The following is a 25,686-nucleotide window of genomic DNA, read 5'->3' as shown; positions in this document are numbered from 1 at the left end:
AAATGGGAAGTCAGGCTACTCAGCAATGCCAGAGAAATACCACAGTGAGGGAAGGCACCCTACACACTAAAGAGGCTCAACAGTCCCAGTTCCCTTTCTCCTGGGTGTACAAAGACCAAGCCCACTCCCAAACCCTAACCTCAATGTTAATTCTCTGGAGTTTGGCTCACTTCCCTAAACACACCCAGCACAAACACAGCTTCAGGTCTCAGGCCTGCCCTGGGTAGTAACTGCCCAAATCCCTCTCATATACTCCAGAGTAAGGGCATAAACCAGCCAACTCACCTTCTTTGTGAATTTGGTGGTTTTGATCTCCACAAAAGCAGCGCTGACTGCTTTCAGGTAACTCCGTTGGTTATTGAAAGTCACACGACCAGATCCTAGGACAACAGACACAAGCTTCCCTTCTAACCAAATTCTCCCAAATGCTACTCTTTTAAAATGCAGGAAACCCTTTATGATACCAGTGCTGTCCAACAGAAATCTAATGTGAGCTACGATGTTACTTTATTTATTTTTTGAGACAGGGTCTCCCTCTGTCACCCAGGCTGGAGTATAATGGCATGATCTCAGCTCCCTGCAACCTCTGCATCCCGGGATCAAACAATCCTCCTGCCTCAGCCTCCCAAGTAGCTGGGACTACAGGCATGAGCCACCACGCCCGGCTAATTTTTGTATTTTTTGTAGAGCCAGGGTTTCACCATATTGTCCAGGCTGGTCTCGAACTCCTGGACTCAAACGATCCGCCCACCTCGGCCTCCCGAAGTGCTGGGATTATAGCCATAAGCCGTCACGGCCAGCCCTTATGTAATTTTAAATTTTCTAGTCATCACATTGACATTTTAAAGTGGTGACATTAATAATATATTTTATTGGCCGGGCACGATGGCTCACGCCTGTAATCCCAGCACTTTGGGAGGCCAAGGTGGGCAGATCATGAGGTCAAGAGATGGAGAACATCCTGGCCAACATGGTGAAACCCTGTCGCCACTAAAAATACAAAAATTAGCTGAGCGTGGTGGCAGACGCCTGTAGTCCCAGCTACTCAGGAGGCTGAGGCAGGAGAATCACTTGAACCCAGAAGGCAGAGGCTGCAGTGAGCCAAGATCACACCACAGTACTCCAGCACGGCAACAGAGTGAGACTCCATCTCAAAAAAAAAAAAATTTTATTTAACCCTGTATGTTAAAAATATTATTTCCAAATGTGACAACAGCCATGTTTCCAAAACTCAATGGGGCCACATTTAGCTGGTGGCTACCATATTCGTACCATATTTGACAGTGGAGATCATGTTAGCGCAAACCATTCAGGAATGGGGGAAGAATTTGCTGATCAAGATGGCAGGGTAGGGCAGGGCAGGGCAGGGCAGGGACGGGACTCCTTCAGTGCAGGTAGAAGCATAGGTAAGGTTAAAGGTTTCAGAGTGGAAGCCAAGATGCAGATAGAACACTTGTCTGAAGGGTAAGCCCAGCAGTTGAACTGAACCTCTCCTAGCCTGGAGGCACTCTGGAGACCTATTAGGAGAGCTGGAAGAAGCCCCATCCTGCCAAGTGCCTCCTCCGCTCCTGCAGCTTCTGAAGTCCCTGTTCTCAATCTGCTGCACAGCATTGGTAAGTACACGGTGCTCCTTCCTGACCAGATTCAGTGTGGGTGTGAAGACTAAGCATTTGGGGAGGTGGGTTAGCCACATCTTAATCACAGAGTTCAGGCTCTGCTCTACCTCCATACCCCATCATTGACATTTTGCCAGGACTAGTGAATTGACCTCCTTTCTCAGAGGAGCTGATCAAAACCTAGTGGTTAAGCCCACAGACTTCTGAGTTAGGGAAGCACAGGCCACACTCTGTTGCCTGACTCACTCAGAAAGTCCTCCTCCAGCCTGACCTGGTCTCTGACCTTAGATAATGCCAGAGCTTTTCAAGAACTTTTAATAAAAGAAACCAGGGAAGTACAGAGAATTGCAGCCTTTTCCTGAACACCTGTTGTCTGTTCCAAACTGGTTTGGCTGTAAACTCTAAGCTTCCAACAAAGTTCCTACACCTCACTCTCACTTCTTATCACCTCTTGTAGTCTCCAACTGCTTTTTCTCCCACTGCATGGTCTGAGATGGTGGGTAGAGGGGTAGATACAGAAGGGCCAGTACTCGTGACTTGTCTAGAAAAAGATATTAAGGTGCTGGTATATGCTGATCTGCAGACCTGGGTCAGGCCTCTCTCCTCACTCCCATGGGGAAGTATCACAATCTTGGGAAGTATCACAATCTTGGTCTACTCCCAGGGGCCAACCAAGCTTTAGCACACAGAAGTGGGACACTTACCAATGGGATACTTGTGCTTATCTGTGTCAATCCCAGCATACACCACTCCACCAAATAGGTCGTTCAAGATGGCTGCCAGGGCCTCAGCATTTAGCATTCCATGCAGAGCACCAACAAACACCGTCCTGCTGGGGTCAAGCCTCTGAGATGGGCTCCGGACAAAGTTACTGTCGGCTAATACCCAGGGGATCACCTGCACCTGAAAACCACCCAAAGGTGTATCAGCCCTGGCAGAGAGCCACAGAGAGAGAGGCGCTTGCATGGCAAGGCACATGCTCTGGAGATACTGAAGCTGGGCTGCTAAGGCCCTTACAGGGGTGAAAAGGTGTTGTTGCCCAGTCTCAGGCACACAGGCATCCAATAAACCACCCTTACTCCACCCCAACTGGAGTTGAATTTTACTGAGTCCATGTGTCCAGAATGGTACAAGTGGACAGATTACTCACTCATGCTGGAGAGTAAGCAAAAAAGTACCACATGACCAAACCCAGGAGCCCAGCATTCTATTTCAACTTCCAACTGTGAGGTTCCAACAAAGGGCCGTGGACACTGATGAAAAGAGCATAATCTGAGGTCCTCAAGAAAGGAAGGACTCACAGAGAAATTAAAGGCTAGGATCCTAAAGGACAGAGGGATGGGAGTGCTTATGATATTTATATGAGATGGTTACTGGCCCAACCTAGGCTTCAGAGAGTTTGTGCCCAGAGCAGTGGAAATGACTGGAGAGAGGCTGGGTAGAAAGTCACATACAAGATCCCTGGAGTCTTGAAGGGCTGGGGCTGACCGTGTCCTTTGCCTCTGAATCTCCTGAACCTGGAACAAAACCTGGTAGAGCAAGTGTAGGACTCCAGAACAAAGTGAAGATCTAAAAATATGTCTTGAAGCAGAAGAGATCTGAGGCAGAAACCAGCAAGGAGGCAAAAACAGTACTTTCAAAGGACAGGTGATTAAGACTTGGATAAGGCTGGTGGCAATGAGCAGAGAACAGGCCAAGACCAAAGAGATTCTTCAACAGAGAGTCTGCAGTACTCAGATGGCATAAGCAGGATGGGCAAGCAAGGAAGAATCAGGCCTGGTAGGTGCTGGGCCTACACAGTCATGGGATGAGAGGACCTGGCAGAAGTTACGAGAGGGGAGCCAATTTCACTGGAAGATGAAAAAGCCCATTTTGCCCACAAAAGAGTTTGGGATTACAAGACATCCTGAAGGAGGGTACCACAGGAAGGTGGGGCTCAGGTAGGACATGAGGCTAGAAAGGTGAATCTGGGTCTAAAGATGAAAGGAGCCACAAAAGTGAGTCATTTATCTGAACTAGAAAAGAAGATAGGAGGGAGTCAAAGATTGGCTATACTGGTGCTGGCGGGGAGGGGAACGCAAAGGAAAAAGTCAGAGAGGAAGGAGAACCACATCAGCCTATAGCCAGTGAATCAAAGAAAGATTAAATCCCTGTAGGCGATGAGGAGGGAATGGGAGACAGGATGGTGTCAACAGGGGCACTGAGGAAGGGGAGGGGCTCTGTGATATGCATATGGCCATCTCTGGTTGTGAAAGCAGGAGGGGAGGAAGGAGCATGTTAAGTAAGTCCTAGAACATTTACTAAGGTGAGATGACTACACAAGCTCCACACAGTAAGGAAGCAGATAAGGTACAGAAGCTGTGGGTCACTGTGGGTAGCCAGAGGACGAGCCTGCCCTCTCAATAACGCAGAACAAGAGCCAGCTTTGTTACATGGATTTATTTTAAATCTAATGTGACCATCCCAATAAAATAGGCATTTCCCCTCTTACCTTATAGATTGTTTTTAGAGAAGCTTTAAGGTTCACAGTAAATCTGAGCAGAAAGTACGGGGATTTCCCAAATACTCTCTGCCCCCACACTTGTGTGACTTCTCCACTATCAGGATCCCGCATGCGAGTGGAACATTTGTTTATACTGACACATCATCACCACTCAAAGTCCATGGTTTACATCAGGGTTCACTCTTGGTGTTTGTTTTACATTCTATGGGTTTGAACCAAAGTATAATGACATGTATCCACCATATACAGAATAGTTTCACTGATTCATCCCTTCATGCTAAACCCCTGGCAATCACTGATCTTTTTACTAAAATAGGCATTTTCGTTTCCCATTTTATAGAAGAGAAGAGGAAACAAAGTTTCAGAGATATTAAATGTCTAGTTCTATGTCACAAAAGTTGTGTGCTCTTGAATCTGATTTTAACACCACACTGATTCCGGAGCTCAAAACTTGCTTTGACAAGTGATTCTCAAACACTATCCACTAGATCCACTTGGGGATCTTTGTTCAGTTGGAGATTCCTAAATTCCACCCAGAGTGATTCAGTAAGTCTGGGATAAGGCCCAAGAATGAGCAATGAGATCCCCAGGTGAGATAAACTCGTTAGAGACCCATGCTGCCAAGGATACATAAGGCTGATATTAGAAAAGACGTAGGAAGAGAGAATCTCATGGGGAAAACCCACAAAACTAAAAAGCCCCGAATGAGAATGAAGAAGTGACCCACAGGTGGATGTGGGCTAAAGAGGAATTCACCCCCACAGACTGGGAGGTAAGAAGGCACAGGAAGGGCAAGACCAGGGAAAAACAGCTGTAGGTTTATCAGTTAAGTACAAGTAGAGAAGTCTGCTGTTCTCAATTTCACTTCTAAGACAAGAGGTTTAAAACTAAAGTGTTGGCTTCAAGAAAGAAGAGTAGAGTAAAGGCTGGGAGACAGTTTGATTACCATGGGCAGGCACGCGCATGTGTGCATGCACATACCCCATTAAGGCCCAAAGGTTGCTTTCTTTTCTTTTTTATATAATTGAGAGGATACTGCTATTTTATTGTGGGAGAAGAAGAGCCTTCTTGCCTCAGCAGGAATACTCCTTGCCTGCAGCCTACCTATCCACCTACCCCAAGAAAATCCAGTGCCTCAATACGCCAAGAACCTTGATCTAGAAAGGACATCATGCTAACTCACCTCCTTGCAGCGCATCCTTCGGCTGGACATCTTGAAATAATATTCACTCAGGCCATCTGGGCTCAGCGGGTCATGAGAGCAAGCCTGAAGCAAGGCTCGGACAGACTTCTCCAGTTCGAAGACCAGATACACATACCCTATTCCCAATGAGAGGAAAAATCACATTAATATCCCTTAGGTGGCCACTCCTCAGCCTTGGCTTTGCAGCAGGGAGTTTCTTCCAAGAAAGAAGGCCTTGTGTATAAGATACATTTTTGTTTTACTCCTGAAAAGTCTTGTTGAGTGGAAGCATTTGCTATGCAGATGCCCAGGGTTGTTGGCCTCCCTCCCACCCTGGTGAAGGAAAGGACTGGCAAGCTGAGACAGAGAGATCCCACCATTACCACAGCTCTCTATGCCAGAACACACAGCATGTTCAGGTCAGCAGAGCCAGGCTTTCCTGGGGGCAGGAAGGATGGCAGTTATTGCTTTAAACGCCTACTTAAACCATTAGTTCAGTTCAATGAAGATGGAGCAGGGTGAAAATAGCAGCTGCTCCTTTCTACAGGGAGGGGATCTCATTTCAGACCAGTGAGGAATCAGATGCTTGGTCCTCATTCCTGCCAACTCCAAAGGGACTTCAGAATTAGGTCAGGCAACAACGTAACTGGGCAGGACAGGCAGGCAAGGGAAAGCTTTTCAAACACCTTATTTTGAGAGGAAAGGTGCTGCTTGGGTTCAGGTTTAGACAGAAGTGTACAAGGGGTTTCAGAGGCAGCTCCCACTGCTGTGTAAGTCTGGACAGATGCAACATTAGCTCCGAAGAAATAGAGGGACGTGTTAGGTTGAAGAGAAAGTGCTGACAGATGACAGGTCTGTGCCCTGGAGTGCCCACCATGTTACCAACATGCAGCTGTGACATCCCAGCACCCATAGGTGCAGTTATGTTCTAGGGAAGGGAAAAAAAAGCTCCTACCATGTCTTTATTACCTTTAGGCATATTACCTTTGGGAGGACACCGGGGGTGCTTGCCATCCTTACCAGGCCACTCCACACTCAAAGAGCCAAAAACACGGAAGGTGTTAACTAATCCAGCTGCAAAGAGACAGAAAACAATGGCAGAAGCTGAGGAACCATCCTTCCCAGTAAAGACGCAAACACAGAATCACCAGCATTCTCCTCCCTGGCTCATCCCCACTGACTGACAACTCAGAAATGGATGCTGATCTCCGGTGTAAGCTCCCGACATAGGAGCACTATGGGGGTATATGAAATGCATCTCTCCCCTCAGACACTCATGTAATACCCCTGAACTCAGGCAGGGAATTCAGCCCCTGGCCTCAATTCCAAGTTTCATGCTCCTGAAAGACATGCCCCACCCTTCTACTCTTAAAGCAGGAGGTCTTAGAGACAGCTCACCTTCTGTAATATCCCAAGGAACACCTCCTAGAAACACCTTGCAAGAGTAGATGGGGTTCTTATAGTTCCGGGGAGGAAGCTGGCCACTCCAGGTACAGGTGGCTTCATTCACAGCTTTGGTAGATGGCAAAGAGATAAACAGGGGAGGTTAGAAAATCAGCAAAGCCACCACTCTTCCCTGGGGTGAGCTTGTCCAGTAAGAACCTGACTGGCCACAATCCTTGCCCAGATGCCTGAGAGAATATCCATGATTATTCCGAAAAGCAAGAAACCTATGTCTCACCAATCCACTCAGTCAAGTATGATAATCCTACTTTGCTAATTCTGTCCCCACTAAAATGGAAAGGAATGCCAAGCCAGATGTGTAGGGTAAAAATTTACACCCCATGTTATTTTCAAACATTCAACTAATATGCTAACCACAAAGCAGTTTTATCTTATTGCTTACAGTACTACTAATTCATAATTACTTGAAAATAAACAGAGCAATAGAACATCTTACAGGCTTACTGGTACAAATGGGCCTTCTCCCCAATGTTCAAATGAGAAACATTCTATTCTGTTTCCCTGTCTTGGTTCTGAACTCATTAATCACAGAAGTTAGGACACTGCCAATAAAAACCAGCACTAGCAACCCAGTAAGACAAGAATGTCACAACTGTTCCAAGCCAGACTCATCTTTATAGCACCCAAATGGACAATGGGCCTTCCTTGATGTCAACATGGTAAGATAATCAGTCTTCAATCCTGTCCCCACTGTTTGTACCTTTCCAAATCAGAGACTGACCTTAGTGAGGACTAGTTAGTTCTTGCCCATTTATTTCACCCTCCTCTTTCAGCAAAGAGGCAGACAGCCAATGAAAGGAACTATCATTTTCATTCAGGACAAAGATGTGGAAGGACACTTCCTAAAAGGAATAGGCCCAAGGTGTTGCTACAGCAAGAAACTGGGCAATATCAGCAATCTTTTACGACAAAAACAGAATATAATGGTCTCATTCAAAAGCATGGTAATGTCATTTCATATGAAAACAATGGCACCAGAAAAAGTACTAAGATGGGCTGCCAAAATCATTAGGTGAACAGGGCACAGCACTATCAGAGAAGAATGAGATCCAGCCCAACTCTGTGAGCAAACAGATACACGGAAATAAATGGAATGGAGAAACTAACACTAATTTAGTCATCAAATTCAGGACCTCAGAAGAGCCAGTGGTTAATGAACTTCTCCCTGGAGCGGTACTAGACAAAGATGAAAAACAAACTTAATACATACTTAAGATAATTTATTTTTTAAACCTTTTAAAATATATAGAGATGGGGTCTCGCTATGTTTCCCAGGTTGGGCAACTCCTGGGCTCAAGCCATCCTGCTGCCTCTGCTTAAGTGCTGAGCCACCAAGGCCAGCCTAAGATAATTTAAATGTCAGAACCTTAAGGATTCCTAAGAGACCAGGACATCTGGTGACATTCCTTACCTTAGAGGTTGACAAATGGACCCCTCCTTCCCCAGTGCATCCGTGAGTGTACCAATCAGAAAGCCTCGGGGAAGAAAGGTCCAGCATGAGTTGTGTCTGACTGTCTTTGAATTAGAATGTGGAGAGGGTAGACAAAATTCTGGACATCCCTTCCAGAGCTTCTCTTGAGGACATCCACCCGTGGAAGAAGTAAAAGCAAGAGCAGCACACAGCCAGTCTCCATGGAAGGGCACAAGTGAGAGACAGAGCCAGCCCCTTGTGCTGTGGCACATGCATGTGCCAGATTATCTGCCTCTTTCCTCTCCACTCAGCCTCAAGAAGTTCCTGAGTTTGTTCCCATTAGCACTTACTCCACAGAAAGATAATTCTTTGCAGATCTGGAGACTTCACCATGCAACCAAGCCTCCTCTAGACAGTTCACAAGCGTGTGAACTAAGGTCACTTCCTCTGTGCTCCCAGAATGAGGCCTCAGGCCCCACACATGCTCAAGGCACACTCACCTGCAGCTTGTCGGTGCAGCCTGGCCTCTCTCTCTATGCTGAAGGGGTCTTTGGGAGCTTCGAGGAGGTCCCAGGATGGCCACACAGAAGCTCCTGGCCATCTCTTTGAAGCACTGGTTGGGGAGGGAGTGACTGCAGCAAGAGCAGCTTGCTCTTGGTCCATCCGAGACCCTACCCCCATCTTTAAAGGGTCCCTGGGACCACCCCCTGTCAGAGACAGGAAGGGCAGAGGTGGGGAAATGCGAAGGCTTGACTAGGGGAGGAAAAAGGAAGACAGGGTTTTAAAGGACAGTTTTGTTATAAAGTAATAATCACATTATAGAAATTATTAAAAACATCCAACAGACATTTAGCATTTGATATATATTCTTTTAGACTTTCTTCCTGAGCAGTTTTGATTAGTTCTAGTTATACTATAATTTAAACAAATTCTCCTTCTCTCCTCATTCAGCAATTTTTCCATATTGCCAGTCTTTATAGCCATTTAAAATGCATTTATCATATTCTATTTAGGGAACAAGGTACATCTCACTGACCCATACTCTTCCTGCTACATATATACTTTCCAAGTTTTCAGAACCATAAACAAAAATTAAGATGTAGCTTCTTCATATTTTTTGTTTTCTTTGGTCAGATTCCTAGAAAGTCGAATGCCAAAAATGCTATCTATAACAGCTCTGCATTGTATCATAAATGTATCAGAACACTATAAGCTGTGTCAAACCTTTAAATTCTAATTTACATGTGTGAAATGATACCACATTATCAGAATAACTCATTGACAGAATATTTTAAAATCCCCAAATATTAATCAGTCATGAGATAAATTTTCAAGACTGAGTCCAATCTAAGTAACATAGAACTACCAGCACTGTATCTGACCCCATTTTACAGAAGAGGTAACTGCAGCCCGGAGAAGCAAAGAGACCCGCATGTGATTGTCCTTTTAGAAAAGCAGCCTTAACAGATAAAACCAATGGGCAGCAAGAACACCAACTTCCACATTCTAGGACAGGCTGACAGGCGATCACAACCAATGCTGCCAGTCCTGGGTATGGGGAAGAGAAGAAGGTGGGAAAATAAGCCATTCTATTCACTGCACATTCAGCTCGGGAGATTTGGAAAAAAAAAAAAAAAAAAAGCTTATAAGGCATCTGAAACTGTATTCTTATTTTGGGGTAATTTCTTACTGCTAATCCCACCTGTATTTACTTCTACTATTCCCTATCTATATTATCTGTACTACTCTATCTATAATATCCCCTACCTATTCTAATTCATTTGCCAACTCCAGTTAGCATGAAGACCACACACATCATACATGGCTGTAGATAAGGAACGTGAAATGCAAAAATTAACTGAGGCAATGTTTCATAGATTCATCATGGTGTGAATTAAAAAAAGCTGACATGGGTCAGTGGAAAAAATACAGGAGCCACAGTCGGTCAGATCTGGATTAAAATCCTCTCTCAGCATTACTACTTTAAAATTTTTTAAGTTATTGCTTTTGAGATATCATACATCAAAGTACATAAATGACACTGTTTAAGGGCTAAAGCAAGCACCCCATGTAGGTAAAGAAACAGAATACTGCTAAGGCCCTCACATTTACTTTTGAAATTAAGTGTTTTCCAGTATTCTTGGAGTAACTAGTAAAATGAGAGTCCTGAGCTCAGGTCCTGAAATGTATTGCTCAATGGGTCTTCAAAGCATCCTCTTTTCTGTTAAGGATGAGAACTCTACAAATGTTCACAATGGTCTCCACTCCTCCCCTCATCCCATCTCCCAGCCTGCATTCCAGGGGACAGGCATCCCATAGATATTGTACCCTCCTTCCCCTTGGACACACACAGGCAACTCCACCCACAACCCCCCTTTCCCAAATGAGTTACATACAATCAAATCTGAGAGATGATCTGATCCAGAGCTGAAGCCACTGGTGTCTGAGTCAGAGGGGCTGCTAGATCGAGAGTCCAGGATGGGCCGGGTGTCCAGGCGTGATCCTCTAACTGAGGGTGCCGGAAACTTGTCCACCAAGTCAGACCCAAGGGGATCCAGAGGCAGGAAGCTCAAGGGGGGTTTTCCTAGCACATTTCCCAGTGGGTTATGGAGCATGCTCAGTACTAGGAAGACAAAAAAGGAAACCTCATGACCTCTTAGTTTTCTTTGCAGCCAACAGCCTCTTTCTTCTCCTACAGCCACCCAACAAGAGATACCAAAAGCAAGACCACTAAAAGCATGCCAGCAAAACACAATATAATGAACAGATATATATCCAGCTCTGAGACCTGGCCACAAGGGCCCTGTTAGAGGAAGTTACAGGCTGACTGAAGACCAGAGTTCCTGCTGTTACAGTAGCAGCAAAACTGCTGGGTTCTACTACCCAGGCTTAAAGGTCAATGCCAGCATTTGGGAAACTGTCACTGGGGACCCTGGTCACAGCTGCTATTAATGCCTGGATATACCTACAGCACAGTCAGAAATCCCAAACCATACTTCATCTTTACTGCTGCCAATTTGTTTATTAGAAGAATTCCCACCTTTCTAATGCTATAATATAGGATTTCAGGCCACACCCCAGAAATCTGGTATAGCATAAGCATATCACCTCATGTGAGAGGTTCACTTATGCAAACTTCTAACATATACAGATTCTCTTCAATGTACCCCTGAACTTGAAATGTTTAGGATGGAAGCAGAATGACATGCTTAAGCCCATTCTTTGACTTAAGACAAGCTTGGGATCAAGTCCTGTGTCTGACACCTCTTGTATATGTCTGTGAGCTCTGGGAAGCTCACTGAGCTTCTCTGACCCTCTATTTTCTCACTGGCATCTAGGGTGGAGTATCAACTATTTCATAACATTGTTAGGCAGCTCAATAATCAGATACCAGATGGAAAGAGCTCAGCACAGTAGCACCCAGCACATCATAAATATTTAAACATGAAACATAAAAAAAAAGAGCAACATTTTCCACACTTGGCCTTGGGGAACCTAAGCAAAGCACACCCTCTATCTATGAGGATGAAGAATAAGAGGGCTTTGGCATGGAGCTATGGGTGTGCTAAATCTAGGAAAGAAGACTTAATTTGAAGTTGGTTTTTTTTTTTTCATCTGAAGAATGAGAACATTCACCTCAAAATGGCTGAGGTAAAACCAAAATAATATGTATAAGTGCTCAATAACTGGCTCTGATTGGCCCCACTTCAGCCCTGACTAGCAATGAAATGAAACACAGGTCACCCAGAGCTGACTTCCTCCCAGGCCTCTAAGTCAGTTTGAATGCTTGTCTGGAGCTGGAGTCCCAAGAAGCAGGAATAAACCTCTCAAGACTGAAATTAAAATCAATGCATGCTTTCAGGGTACCAGACACACATGCCATTGATGGAATATATGCACAAGATCCCAAAAATCTGTTAATATGGGACCAGACCAGCCCACTCTCCTTTAGGTATATGACCTCCCCTTTTGGATAAGACATGGTAGGTGTATTCTTAACATTTAACACAGGGGAAACTATAGATATATCTACTTATCTAGTTATTATTTTGTGGTAAAAATAGCTTTAATTTTTAAAGAGACTGCCATAATACTTTTTCCAAGTAGATGGAACTATACCATTTTATCTTCCCACCAGCAGTATGAGAGTTTCAGTCCCTCTACAACCTGGCCAACACCTGGTTTGGTCAGTCTTTTTATATCTAGCCAGTCTAATATGTATGTTGAGGGATGTGGGTGGGGTAGAGCCACATCACATCCACCAAGGAGTTAGTTTAGCATTTTGCTTTTCAAGGAAACATTCCTAACTTTGAAATTGCCTTTTGAAGCAGTTTTCAAAGCTCTAGCATTTAACTGTATGCTAAAACTAAGTGTCTCAAAATGCTTGGATTGATAACCATCAGAAATAATCCTTGACAAACTTCTCAAATAATCCTTTGGCCGGGTGTGGTAGCTCACTCCTGCAATCCCAGAACTTTGGGAGGCTGAGGCAGGTGGATCACCTGAGGTCAGGAGTTTGAAACCAGCCTGCCTAACATGGCGAAACCCCATCTCTACTAAAAATACAAAAATTAGCCAGGCGTGGTGGTGCACGCCTATAATCCCAGCTGCTTGGGAAGCTGAGGCACAAGGATTGTTTGAACCCAGGAGGCAGAGGTTGCAGTGAGCCGAGATTGTACCACTGCACTCCAGCCTGGGCAACAGAGCAAGACTCTTGTCTAAAAAATAAAAATAAAAATAAAAATAAATTCCTTGACAAACTCCTGCCTGAAAGAAATTCAAAATCAAAGTCTGTAGAGTCCATGCCCTGAGAAGGCAGAATATGAGAAGATTTTATTCAAGGTTCCACCCTAATGCTGCAAAGACTGGCAAAGACGCACTATGAAAAATCAACAGATCATATGCATCCATCTTAAAAGTGGTACCAATGCCCCGGAGGGCCTCATCCTTTTCTACATTTCACAAAAACAAGTTAGGGTGATGAACAGTGAGGTAACAATTCAAATCACAAAGAACCCTGACAACTAAGTTAAATAGTTTTCATTTTATCTTATTGTTATTTGTTTTTTTGAGACAGGGCCTAGTTCTGTTCCCCAGGCTGGAGTGCAGTGGCTTACTTCAACCTCAAGCTTCCTGGGCTCAAGCAATCTTTCCATTTCAGCCTCTAGAATAGCTGGGACTACAGGCATGTAATATCTACCACATCCGGTTGATTTTAAAAAAATTTTTAGTAGAGGTAGGGTCTCACTATGTTGCCCAGGCTGGTCTCAAACACCTGAGCTCAAGCAATCCTCTTGTCTCAGCCTCACAAAGTCCTAGGATTACAGGCATGAGCCACTGCACCCAGCTTGATTTTATCTTAAGGGTAACTGAGAGACACGGAAAAGGCCATCTGCAGAGCTATTGTGTAGATAGCAGAGAAGGCTGACCAGGGAAACTAAGGAAAAGTACCAGTAGGAACCAGCGCCTAGCAAAGAGAAAACTAAGTTGGACTTGAAGGATTTTCTCCAGCAGAGCTCAGATACACTGGAGCCATCCAGAGCTATGATTTTGTTCCCCCAACGGGGTATGAAGGAATAAATGGGACAACAGAGTTGATGATAACAGCAACAAAGGAAATGAAGAATGGGTCGTGCATTATAGGCTAAAGACAGAACAAAGTCAATAGTTTGGGAGCAAATAAGTGGAAAATCAGTGTTTTCAATAGGCTGATAAGAAGAATGAGGGTGGCAGATGAGATAAACACGAAGAGGTGGGACAGTGAAGATTAAGAGCTCTGAGTATGTCAAGGTCCAGAGTATGGAACTAGACATGGCTGACTTAGAATGTGGAAAGTTTGAAATATTAGGTACGTCATTCATGTGGACACTAAAGAGACCTATGGTGATAACTGGGCTTGGAGTTAAACACTGAGATTTTCAGAGACCTGGGACAATGAGTAGGCTCTACTTGGCATAGCAGTATCTTAAAGGAAAAGTCTTCAGCTAAAGCACCAGTAACAAGAAGGAGGCCAGTTTGTTAACCCTGGAAAAGGGGAGTTTCAAGTGGCACAGCAGAGAGCTCTGAGAGTTGTCAAGGGAGAAACAGCATAAAGCAGAATGCCAGAAAAAAATACTCAAGAAGGGATGCTGCCCCAAAGGCTTGTGTCTGAAAACACCAAAGATGGCAAGTATGGGTTCTGGTAACTGTCCTCACCCAAGGTTTTTTCTAAAAGGTATTTTGGAAAGAGTCAAAAAAGCAACATGGTAAGCACTACAGACCCCTTTTCTCATTCACATCAATTTGTATTCACTATTGTGTTGGTACACCTGTTTCACCAGCCACAAACCCATCTACCTCCGCTAACTTGAAAGTTCTCTACTGTGCCTACAAAGGTATCTTGAGGCTTTGTCAAATTCCTGTACCAAAGCTAGGAATTATCTCTGTAGTGATCCTCTAATCTAGCAATAAACTTGCCTAAGTAGAAAATGGCATGACAACTCAAGTTGGTCACTAACGAACTCTACTTCCTTAAGTGTTCACAGTTCATGATCATTCATCTGTTCTGCAATCTGGACCAGGTTCAGTTAAGCTTCTAACAACTTACTGAACGTCTAGCATGTGATGTGCCAAACACTGTGTTAGAAGCACTTTAGGTAAACAGTCTTCACCAAATCCTAAGAAGTGGCTATTATTACTGTATCCTAACAAAAGGAAACCAAGACTTGGGGCAGTCAGTCTGTAAAAGTAACAGCTAATGAGTGACAGAGACTGGATTCTTTCCCACTCCAAGTACCATTCACTAGCTACTTTTTTTTTTTTTAAATCTTTAGAACTCCACATCTGTTTGTCTTCACGTTCCTCAGCACCTTTCCTTTGTCTGAATCCTGTAAGACCATCAACTACAGACTAGTGATGTTGCCTACCAGAAGTCCCTGCTTTAGGACCTAGAATATTAGGGTCTTAAATCTTATCTAGGGCCTTGCCACTACAGGAACTCATTAAAAATGCATTTTGGGTCCCACCCCAGACCTGAATCAGAATCTGCATTTTTAAAAGATCCCCAGGAGATGTGTATACACATTAAGTTTGAGAAGCACTGACCCATACAAACCCAAAGCTTGCTACTTCAAATTCCTAATCAATTGCCTTATCACACCCAAACATCTTTCATACATAATTATTTCCTCTGACTTAAAGACTGGAGGTTATGGCCGAGTGCTGTGGTTCATGCCTATAATACCAGCACCTTGGGGGATTGAGGCAAGAGGACTGCTTGAGGTCAGGAGTTCAAGACCACCCTGGGCAACACAGCAAGGCCTGTCTCTAAAAAATAAATCAGACAGGCATTATGGCATGCACTGACAGTCCCAGTTACTCAGGAGGCTGAGACAGGAGGATCACTTGAGCCTAGGAGGTTGAGGCTGCAGTGAGCCATGATCGGGCCATTGCACTCCAGGCTGGGCAACAGGGCAAAATCCTGTCTCAAAAAAAAAAGACTAGAGGTTATAATTTAAATACAGTTCTCACACTAAAATGGTAAATATACTTAAGAGAAAAAAAAAGGCATCAGATAAAGAAATCAACATGGCTACACAGGACATTCACTCTCTGAAAACACTGAGTGGGAGTGGAGGACAACACAGAGAGGCAAGACAGACACAGTAACCATGAACAAGTAAGAGTACAAAAAAAGAGTGGTAAGGATTATCATAGTTTCAGGAAAAGTGATAGCCAAAACAAGCTGATCATTGTGAAAAACATTCAAGACAACCCAAGGGACTTTGTAAGCTCATACTGAGCAAAACCAAAAGGAGCAAGGGCCTACTTAGAGCACAAAGAGAAAAATGTTATTAAGGATTTAAGGACATTACTGGGTCACTTGACAAAATTGGAATATGAATGACAGTTTAATCAAAGTAGTGTATCAACTTTAAATTGACTAAAGTTAACTGTTTTGTTACATATGAATATATGTAAGATCATCGCTATTCTTTTTTTTTGAGCAAGGGTCTCCCTCTGTAACCCAGGCTACAGCGCAGGTGCACAATTACAGCTCACTGCAGTCTCAACCTCCCATCTCAGCCTCCCAAGTAGCTAGCAGCATGCCACCATGTCTGGCTAATTTTTTTTTTTTTTTTTTGTAGAGGCAGGATCCCACTGTGTTTCCTAGGCTGGTCTTGAACTCCTGGGCTCAAACAATCCTCCTGCCTCAGCCTCCCAAAGTGCTCAGATCACAGGTGTGAGCCACCGTGCCTGGGCCAATTATCTCTCCTCTTAATGATTCAGAAAACAATTATGTATTGCTATATGGAGAGAGAATGTGCAAATGATAAAGCAAATGGGGTAAAATGAACACCAACAATAGGAGGTTCTGGATAAAAAGGAATACAAATATTCTTTGTATAATTTTATTTGTGTAACTTCTATAAATTTGAAATTATTTCCATTTTTTTTAAATGATAGGAAGGAACAGAAGTCAATTCCCATTTGGCTTTCTTTGCCTCTTTCAAGGTAACTTATCTAATCAGCAAAGGGAAATCAAGCACAAGTAATAGGAACGAGGATCCCAGAGGATAAGATAGTAATTGAATACTTTTGGAGTCTCTATTAGAAGAAATAATCTTCTTTTAAACATACTTTTTAAAGTCTCAAAAAATCTGCACAGATATTTGCAGGCCCACATGTGTAAAAAGTTGTGCCTTCTCAACCAAGCATACCAAGACCCATCTTTACCACCCTACTCCAATAGCAATTAGCTCAACATCTGGCAAAAAGCAGGTGAAAGACTGCTGAATTCTACTGAAAGAGAGTACATATTCCATAGAGCCAGTATGCTCCCTGAGGCTCTACCCTTTTCTATCAAGGATATTCAATTTAAGGACACAATGTGTTTTTGTTTTGTTTTGTTTTGTTTTTTTGAGACAGTCTCGCTCTGTTGCCCAGGCTGGAGTGCAGTGGTGTGATCTCAGCTCACTGCAAGCTCCGCCTCCCGGGTTCACGCCATTCTCCTGCCTCAGCTTCCTGAGCAGCTGGGAATACAGGCAACCGCCACCACACTTGGCTTTTTTTTTTTTTTTTTTTTTTTTGTATTTTTAGTAGAGACAGGGTTTCACCGTGTTAGCCAGGATGGTCTCGATCTCCTGACCTTGTGAACTGCCCACCTCGGCCTCCCAAAGTGCTGGAATTACAGGTGTGAGCTACTGCACCCAGCCTAAGGACACAATGTTGACTTAGAGTGTAATACAGATTTAGGGGAATAAACTTTAACTCATCCCTACCCAGCCCATCACCAAAACAGAGGTTTAGAAAACCACAGTGACTCACCACATCACATCTGCGACAGTACTTCTTCCCTGAGTCTCAATTTCTTCTGAAGAAAGCTCCTCTGCTTGAGGGGCAGGGTGGAAAACACTCTGTCCTAATCAATCCTTCCCAGACTCTACTGGAATCTTTAGGGCCACTGCAATACACTCCTACATTCAAGTACAGGAGCAAGGAAGAGTGTCTCACTGAATTATATACCAACCACGAAGAAAAACAGGGAAAGGACTTGGATTCATGGCTCAGAAAGGGGCAATGCTCAGTTTCCTGCAAATATTCAATCAGAAGGCATATACTGTAAGTTTGACTAGAAGATACCGAGAAGACAAGAGGCCTAGAACTTGTCAGCTGGTTTGATATTTCCTTCAAGTCACAGAACAAGTGAATTTTGTGGAAACTGCCACCCATGGTCAGATGCCCTAGAGTGACCTGATTGTACCTCTATAGGGTCTGGCCAGGCAGTTATCTGAGTATCTACAGAAGGAAAGCAGCAAAGACAATGGAAGGAAAGCAGTAAAGACAAAGCGAAGTGGGGGGACCTCATTTCAAGAAAGAAAACCTGTCTTGCTCCCAGCTCATGAGACCATACTTGCCCTATGTAGGGCTGCTGAGTAAGCAGCACCGATTCCACCAGCTGGGAGTCAGAAGGAAAGGAGCAGAATAGCTAGCATTAGACTGTTCCCATTTATATTCAAAGCCACGAGCATACCTAACTGGAAAGGCATTCTCTTTAAGCCACACAAACAAATCCAGTGGAAATGACAGGTCCCTTACAAAGCAGGCCAGTGTCTCATCTCAAAGTCCACTCCCCATCCTGGGGCACACTTCGTAAGTCCAAATGTCAAGTATTAACCTAGATGGATTAGAGGACGAGGAGGGGTGGTAAGACATCCTAGAGTCAACCTCCAATAATGGCCAAGACCCTGACCTCTTTGCTCTGTTCTCTCCTGGCCTCCAGAACACAAGGGATCATGGAAAGTCTAAGATTTTATCAAGTGCCTCCAGCTCTGGTGTCCAAGTGTCCAGCAAATCCCTATCTTCTAGAAATGGGTAAGACATTGTGCTCTTCCTAGAACAGAGGTACCCATCCCCACTCACATGCTGGCAGGAAATCAGCTACAGACATCTCTCAGGGAAGTCACGGGGAGGAGACGACCTGGCAGAGGGTTCCAGTTCATTAATGCTACCTCAGAGGGTATAAGAGACCAAATCAGCAGTAATATTTTTAGACTGATTGTTAACTTTCTCTACTTTCAACCTTCTATGCCAACTCCTGTCGGTTTTACAGCTGAGTCACTGTTCGAATTTTTGGAAGCCTTCCCCAAGAGTACAAAGGCACCTGAAGTGTGATGGCAGCATTAGCAACGGCAACAAGGGCCTAGCAGTGAATGCCTGCATTGTAAGACTGTCTGAGCTTTAGCTTAGCTGAAGGAGACACTAGCCCCAAGACATGATAGTCAGATGCTTGTTATCTAATGGGAATAGTCTAATGGGGAAAAAAATCTAATGGGGAAAATCCAGACCGGGAGCCATTATTTCTAGCCTATAAGGCCGTATACCTGGAACCCTTCTTCTCTATCACCATCCTTGGTTCTAGGTTGCTCGCTCAGGATCTCTCTGAAGGAACAGGAAGAGGGGAGAGTAGCATTCATTCCAGGTATGAAAACAGACCACTCTGCCTGTGACCCCAAATCTGCAACTCTATACCATATCTCTACTGTGGCAGTAATCAGTGTGGACTTCCCCCTCCAACTGTGGATCCCACAAGTTCAAGTTAGTGACAATCACAGCCTTTCTCCCCAGTATAACTCGCAATCTTGATCATCAGGCAAGTTCCATTACCTGCAGAAAAGACATATTCATGTCCCTTGTAAGGTCAGCACACATCCTGCCCCTGTTACTAACCACCTCAACTTCTTTCTCACCTAGGAGTCCTCCCTGGCCACACTGCTTCCCAGGTTCTCCCTCCTCTGCACTGAAAGCTTTCCCAAATAGACTACTTGACTCCACGATAGAGCTCATCCTCCACGGTATGATGAAAACTTTGTATAAGTACATCACCATCCCCTAGAAGCTACAGGGTCCAAGATACTGATCTTTGAAAAATTTGTCCATCCAACTATATCAACACAAGCGGGAGGCAGAAGAATGGGAAAGACCTTGTCTGAACTCTGCAGTGAAAAAACACCCAGGATTAAACACAGTGGCTCAGCACTCATCACTCATTCAAAAAATATGTATTAGCCATTAGCCAAGCACTATTCTACTGCTGGGAATACAGTAGTGGAGAACTGGGAGTTGAGGAAGATTTACAAGACACCTTTGGTTGGACCGAGGAAGTCCATGTTCCACACAGGAGAAACCTAACCCCGTTCTGAAAGTCACCTCAGAATGGTTGTTTGGAAGAAGCTTCAGATGAAAATTGCTGAAGACTCCCGGCTCATCTTAGGCTGATCTAGCCTGCAGATCAGTGGGGAGCCTGCAAGTGACACAGCACAGGAAAACATTCCATTCACTGATTAGCAGTTAGGGTAGAAAACCAAAGCGTGGGGCCAGGCACGGTGGCTCACACCTGTAATCCCAGCATTTTGGGAGGCCGAGGTGGGTGGATCACAAGGTCAGGAGTTCAAGACCCACCTGGCCAAGATGGTGAAACCCCATCTCTACTTAAAAAAAAAAAAAAAAATTAGCTGGGCGTGGTGGCGGGCGCCTACAATCCCAGCTTCTTGGGAGGCTGAGGAAGAGAATTGCTTGAACCCAGGAGGCAGAGGTTGCAGTGAGCTGAGATCGTGCCACTGCACTCCAGCTTGGGCGACAGAGTGAGACTCCATCTCAAAAAAAAAAGAAAAGAAAACCAGAGTGTGAACAAGTTAGTCCTCAAGGGACTTCTAAAGGGGAGTGGGAGAAAACAGACATGCCTTCTGGCATCCTTAGACTGCACATCTGGTCTGCCCACTGGGCTTCTGTACAAGGCATCATTAAGAGAGTAATTGTTTCCAGGTCCCCCAAAGTAGTCTCAGTCACCTCACTCTTCTGCTGAATAACGCTGCACACAGAAGAGTCACAAGGGGGAAGGCAGGAAGACAAATCCAGCGGGTGGTACAGCTGATCAGCTGCGACTCAGGGATCAAGATGGGGCTGGAACTGTCTACCATATGCCCTCGCCTTCAGAGATCTCATCAAGGGCGCACATCACCTCTAGCTGAATAGCCCCTGTAGTAGTATATGGTTACTTTAAGTTTTCTCACCCAATATGTTAGGGTTCTGCTAATAGGACCACAGGTGTAACAGGAAGCATATGAGTTTCGTAAACAGACACCTGGGTTAGAATTCTGAGTCTTTCAGTAGTTATGTCACTTTGGGCACTTTGTAACCTCTGTGAGCCTATTTGCTCATCTGTGCAAGCATTAAAATCATGTGATGTACTTAGCACAAAAAGTAGTCGATAAATGGTGGTTATTAGTCACTCCATCCCCCATTCCAGGATACTGAGGACAGCTTCCACAGCCCTTCTGTTCCATTACAGATCTTAAGACATTGCTAAGCAGGACAAGGGTAACCCTGGACATGAGAAAGGGTAGCACTGGGGTATGAGAAAAATGCACTATAACACTAATCTTGCCCCACAAGGCTTTCTTTCCATCAAGGGATGGTGCCTCAGGGTAGGCACAGTCTAGAAGAGAAAGACCCCACATCCAAGCCCATGCAGACCTTGCAGGTACAATTCTCAAAAACAGACTCTATTCCAGGGTCTTCTTGCGGGACTCTGAGGCTAAGGAAATCTAGATAGCAGAAGTACTCTGGCCCCTGGACAATGGTATCCACGTACTAGCCTCAAGCTAAGAATCCAATGAAAGGTTGTTACAATGAAGAAAATCCTTAGGGGAAAACATGAAAGCCCCTATCATAGTAGCTATCATGTAGCACTTGGTATACTTCTTCATTTCTTTTCCTTTTATAGCTATGGAGATTCTTAAAGGTAACAATTTTATCTTATTCAATGTTGTACTTCCAGTGCTGCACACAACGAATGCTCAATGTTTGCCAAATGAATTTAGCCAACAGCCCTACTATCTCCAACCTTGCTCATTACTTAAGAATGGTAGAAGACGGTCAGATGTGATGCCATAGCTGCCTTGGGCAATGTATCACCAAGCAGAGCTCAAGGAATAAGCCTGCATCTTTGTCTTTACAGAGAGACAACAGTGTAACAGGGTATCTGCAAGGATAACTTCGAAAATGCCCAGAGCTGTTGGAATCCTCCTCCCTCACTGAAGCAACTGAGCTAGCTGGTTTTCAGACAGAAAGGCAGTGTAGGCACTGGAATGTGGGCTGCATGTTCCCGCATTGCTGGTGAGGGTGCACGATCTGGCACTGCAGCTGGCTGGTGGGAGGGCTGCATCCTACTCCAGGAGGTAGTAACCTCATGTGGGCTTTCCAAGAAGGCCCAGGGAAAGAAGAGCGATGGCTGTCACCACAGTTCCAAAACCAAAGGCAACATGACGATCAGGGATGGGTGTGTCCTCAACCCTCAGAAAGGAAAACATACCCACACTAACCTGCCTACACAGCCAGATCATACCGCTGGGGCAACTCTGGTTCTGGACCTTATGAATTCTGAGGCTCAGGCTGCAGTCCCTCCCTGGTCCACAAAATCATGTAATATTTATCACTAAAGTGTCTGGCATGGAAAGTGGAAAAGAAAAACCATTTATATTTCAGAGACAAACAGCTACAAGCACAGGCCTTTCAGGTGGTGGAGAAGCTGTGGATATTATAACTAGATCCAAGCTACTTTTAATAGCTGAATTTCACAGCAACTTTCAGACCAGGCTCTCCAAGCCCTAAGTTGGACACACCTGCATTCCTATGGGCCCAATGCTATAATGTATTTCAGAAAGAGCACTGCAGCTTAGAGAACCAGAGCCAAAGAAGGGCTATACTTCAACCTGATGCCAGTGAAAGACAGTGCCTTGTGGTCAAACACTGATCGCCCACAGACAGGTACCCATCTCCTGTGTGAGCTCTTCTATCTTTTGCTCAGATACTTGCTTACCCAGGGGAACAGGGCAGTTACTGACCTTTCTGGAAAATCCTGAGTCAGTAGAAGGCCAGTACTTCAAGAAACCCTATCTTAACCCAGAGGTAGTTACTTAAGGTAAAGCTCTCCCCATCCACAACCACATAAAACAATTTCAATACCCCTCCCCTAAATGGGGTTTTACCAAAACAACTGGGCGTTAAAATGCCTAACAGACACAACAGGCCCAGGCTCTGCAAAGCACTCTAAAAAAAGACCTGCACCAAACAGGGTGGAGGCCACAGAAATCAACAAGACAGTACCTTGCTGCCATGGCTGCCGGTTCCTGGACCAGGGAGGGAAGGGAAGGACAGCAGGCTTGGTGTTTCCCACTGTCAGCACCAACAGCAAATGGCTGCACCACCCCCCTTCCCCACCCACTGCCCCTTACCACCTTTCCATTTTCCTAAAGTATCTGCTGCCAATACCTCTTTATTATAATTTACATAAAGCAAAATACGTAGGTTGTAAGTGTACCTGTAGTGTTTAAGTTCACATTTCTTCCTGAATACTCCACAACTTGCATTTGGGCAACCCTCCTCCTTGTACCACAAGAGGGAAATAAATGGGTAACAGAAGGTCTAAGCAGAAGCAGTTTAAGGGGGGGCTGCCAAGAAGTCCCTTTCGTTTGACCCCATTGAATCCTATCAAGAAGACAAGGGATCCTAAAGGGGAGTGGCTCTTCTTTTATCCAGCTGGTCACTCTCAACACAAAGGGAAAAAAAAAAGGTTCTAGAGCTGGGAGTTACCCCACCCCATTTACCCTGCCTACACCTTTCCAGGATCAATGCTCTGAACCCTATGTTAAGTCAATTCCAAATATCCCAGCGCATTATCCAGCCTCATCCGAGATTAAAATCCGTCCCTTGCCATGATTCAGAGACCACTCACTCTTCATATAACTCCCTGGTTTTTAAAACCACTGAGTAATTTTGGTCATCCAGTAATCAACCCCTTAACTTCCCCTCCCCCACCTAAAAGTGTTTTGCTTCATCATCTCCAAGACAGGCCTGGACACCAGGGGGTTAGCTGGATCTTTTCTGCATAACGCCATCACCTTGGGGACCCTCCTCAGGGCCACTCCAGGTGCAGACTAACAACTCCAGGGAATTTATCAGGGTAACTGGAAGAGCTATGCCTGCCTTTACGCGGAGCCATCTGTCCTGCCACACTCACAGCTAGCATTTCCATCTCTTGCAAAACAGCTCCATGTTGTATGTGTGTATGGTAGGGAGTGATGCAAAGGGGAACAGAACAACTGTTGCTGTGGATAGCTTCATTCACCACCCCCATGCATCCCCTTACCCCAGCCAACTCATCCTCTGGCACTCACCCGAGTGTGTGCTGCTCTGGGCTGAGGAATCTGAGTCCTGGGTGCTCCAGGGTCGGTCCCAGCCTGTCAGACTGAGGGACTGCAGGCCAAGGCACAAGTCATTTGCATCTGGGAGGCCACGGGAAGATTCTTGCGCAGAGGTTGGGAAAAGCATCCTGCTTGTAACTGTTTCTTCAGAGTCCTGGAAGTCTGCTTTGGACAGGAGCACAGCAGAAATCTCAGAGTTAAGGGCTGTTTTCCCCAATATTATCAACAGTAAATGTTATTAATAATAGTTTCCCCAGCCTCACGGGCCAGACATCCAAGCTGGCTGGATGCTGCAGCCGCTGCCTCTGCACTTTTGGGGGTGTTGGGTCAAGAGCGGTTGCCATACAGGCCCCCTCCCCTCACACACACACCCCTATCCCGTCTGCATTACAGACTGGGCCAGCATGTGATCAGGCTGCTGATGCTTCCCGCTGCCAGTGACATCAGCCGGCTGAGCCGTGCAATAGAGAGCGGCATCATCCCTCACAGAACGGGGGAGGAGCAGGAGGGGACGACAGGGAGGAGACTTGCCTCCCAGGGAAAGACAGCACAACAGCTACTTGGAATAGTCCCGGTGCAGTGCCGGTAAGTCTGGGTTGCAAGGCAGCGACCTTCGGTCTCCAGCAATGGTGGCCAAGCAGCCCTCAGGAACGACTGAAGTCCTCTCCGCCGACAGCAGAGCCAAAGCAGCCGAATGCCTGCTTGTGTGGCTCTGCCCTCCTGCCCCTCCCTTTCCCTCCCTCTGCTCTCCACCCCCAAACCCAAAAACACTCTAGTCCTGGACTCTCTCCAGCTGCTGGCTCAAGCCCTGGCTTTGCAGCCCAATGCAAAGCTTCACAGTCCTGCTAGCAAAAATCTGTGCTCCAAGAGGCCCCTGAGCAGCACCCTGACACAGCAGTGTTTACCACTGAGGAACAAGATAACCTTCAGAAAAACACTGTATACTTGGACTCTGGGGAACAACACCTGGTGTTCCAGGCTTGTCTAGAGCAGCTTATCACAGAGAAAGGGGGTAAGCTTTGGCAGAGTGGGGGAGAGTCACTGGGCTGTTCCAGGTACATCTTGTAGGACATGGCCCACAACCCACATGCCAGAGTGAGACCTGCCCTGACTAGGATAATCCCTGTGCCAAGACTCCCTCATCCCAACAAGATGGGTATTTGTCATGAGCAGATACTGTGGCCCAGCTCCTCCCCTCCCCTCTTGCAACTGTAGGTACAGCTGAAGAAACACTCTCAAAGCAGCGTCTGACAAACCAAGAGAAACAGTCTCTGAAGTATTGTTAATTAGAAACACCAAACTCTGAAACTTAGTCACCTAGCTCTGTCAATATTGCTTCTCTTGCCCTTCCAGGAGCCCTGAGAATGATACAGGGCAGCTGTGAGGGCCACTGATGCCTCCAATGCCCAGGCCCTCTCTCAGAGGTGTTGCACAAGACCAATGCTTTAGTTCTGTGGCCACTCACAGCTCCAGCAACAAAGTCTAAGAATATTCAGCTTCTGGAGCTTCCGCCATTTCCCCTTTGCCATCTCCTCCCACATCGGTCCTTTTCCAACATGTGCCCTGGGTCACTGGGCTTCTTCTTCATAAAGGAGGATAGGGCAACAGGCCCAGACTCACCAGGCAGGCTGCTCACACCTGGACTCAGCTGGTAGCACTCCACCTGCTTGTTCTCTGCTGTTGCAAGGAGAAGCAAGCAGATACAGGAAGCATGCCCACCTGAGACCTCCCATGGCAGGGTCAAGAAAATGCTGCTGCCATAGGAA

General features: G+C 45.4%; 1 protein-coding gene across 1 annotated transcript in view; it reads right to left on the bottom strand.

The window, feature by feature from the left end:
* Positions 1-25,686, bottom strand: part of CPEB1 (cytoplasmic polyadenylation element binding protein 1) — a gene marked incomplete at its 5' end in the record, with an annotated part of 78,337 nt that overhangs the window by 3,662 nt on the left and 48,989 nt on the right. The window contains 8 exon segments of the mRNA NM_001260826.1: positions 286-380; positions 2,321-2,519; positions 5,303-5,439; positions 6,287-6,376; positions 6,701-6,814; positions 8,678-8,930; positions 10,574-10,800; positions 23,894-24,082. Coding sequence (NP_001247755.1) covers positions 286-380; positions 2,321-2,519; positions 5,303-5,439; positions 6,287-6,376; positions 6,701-6,814; positions 8,678-8,930; positions 10,574-10,800; positions 23,894-24,082 — 1,304 coding nt within the window.

Source organism: Macaca mulatta, chromosome 7 (genome assembly GCF_049350105.2).
Source record: "Macaca mulatta isolate MMU2019108-1 chromosome 7, T2T-MMU8v2.0, whole genome shotgun sequence".
In the NCBI taxonomy this organism is placed as follows: domain Eukaryota; kingdom Metazoa; phylum Chordata; class Mammalia; order Primates; family Cercopithecidae; genus Macaca; species Macaca mulatta.
Note: the sequence above shows the minus strand (reverse complement) of the source record. Positions and strands in the feature narration are given on the sequence as shown.